This window comes from Bison bison, unplaced genomic scaffold (assembly GCF_000754665.1).
Source record: "Bison bison bison isolate TAMUID 2011002044 unplaced genomic scaffold, Bison_UMD1.0 scf7180017864286, whole genome shotgun sequence".
Taxonomy (NCBI): Eukaryota; Metazoa; Chordata; class Mammalia; order Artiodactyla; family Bovidae; genus Bison; species Bison bison.
This window is the reverse complement of record NW_011494858.1, coordinates 3,900,171-3,901,394: the sequence shown is the minus strand read 5'-3', so window position 1 is coordinate 3,901,394 and position 1,224 is coordinate 3,900,171. Positions and strand designations below refer to the sequence as shown.

The 1,224-nt window shown below is 62.6% G+C and overlaps 1 protein-coding gene across 3 annotated transcripts in view; it reads right to left on the bottom strand.

Annotated features, from left to right (window-relative positions):
• The window catches only part of NOL4 (nucleolar protein 4), a 468,364-nt gene extending 467,585 nt beyond the window's left edge, over window positions 1-779 (bottom strand). For 2 of the 3 annotated variants that reach the window (XM_010849777.1, XM_010849778.1), the window contains exon 1: window positions 483-779. In XM_010849777.1, the coding sequence (XP_010848079.1) occupies window positions 483-746 (264 nt within the window). In that variant the 5' untranslated portion in view covers window positions 747-779. The remainder of the gene's footprint in view (window positions 1-482) is intronic. The other variant, XM_010849779.1, reaches the window with a different exon arrangement.
• Window positions 780-1,224: the final 445 nt, after the last annotated feature.

Genomic DNA, 1,224 nt, shown 5'->3' with positions numbered 1-1,224 from the left:
GGTGGTCGGGGGAACCCCACATCCACGACCAGCGCCACGTTCGGGCTTTGTGCCAATAAAAAGACTCCGTAGACTATCGATCAGAATCATCTATTATCAGAGCGTGTGGCTGGGGTTTCAGCGTGGCCTTTATGCGCGGTGGGGAAGGCGGGACACGCGCCGGGCGCCCAGCGAAGGACGTGGGACAATGGCCCAGTCCGAGGACGCGAGATGCCGCCCGACCCGGGGATAGAAGCTCCAGAGACGAGGAGGGCTGCGCGCTCCAGAGATGCGCTGCTGCTTTAAAATACAGGACCACAAAGACTCCACGTTGGGGGAAACGCGCCTGGCTCACGCGAGTGGGGACGACTTGGGGAAGGGGGTTGAGAAGGGTGGGGGCAAACGAGCCAACGGTGGCTCACGGCTCCCCCTTATCCCCCCACCTCCATCTCCCCCCCAGGCTGCTCCGGCAGACAAATAACAGAAGAAGGCGAGTCACTCACCGTGGTCTTGACCGGCACGTAGAGCACTTGCTTGGCGCCGCCGCCGCCCCCGCGGACCTCGTCCGGCTGGCCCAGCTGGAAACCCTTCGATTTGACCCAGAATTTAAATTTGGCGTTGTCCGTGGAGCTCGACTCGCAGCCGTTGAGGAGCTGGACGATCCGCTCGTATTTTTTACGGGTCACCGTCTTGGTCTTGCCTGAGTCCCCGTAAGTCCTGAGACACCAGTCCTGGAACTGGCGGTACACATCGCGCTCGCTCTCCATGTTCCGCGCGCCCGGCCGCCGGCCGGAGGCTCCCAGCGCACTTCGCACCTGTTCACCCCGGGCTCATGAAAAATGCAGCCCCCCGCCACGATGTAGGGGACGCGAGGTCCCGGGCGCCGCCAGAGCCTGCCTCGGGTCGGGGGAAAGGGGGGAGGGAAGGGGCGAGGGGGAGGAGGGTCCGGCTGGGCACCAGCGATCAATGCCCTGTGCTACCAAGTCTCTGGTTTCATTCGTAATTGCGACGGATGTCTCCGGACGCTGTTCTCTTCCTCTTAGTGATGGGTCTCTAATATTGTGGGAGTAGGACCATCCTCTGGCCCGGAGGAGCTGGGTTTTGAATAATTAAAATCCCATTCCTTGGTTTATTAAAAATCCCAATATTGACTTGGGGTGGTCCCTCGACGCCTCGCCCGGGGCTGCGTCCGGGGCAGGCAGGTGGAGCGCAGCGCCGCCTCCCCGCGCGCGCGCGCCCCCGAAG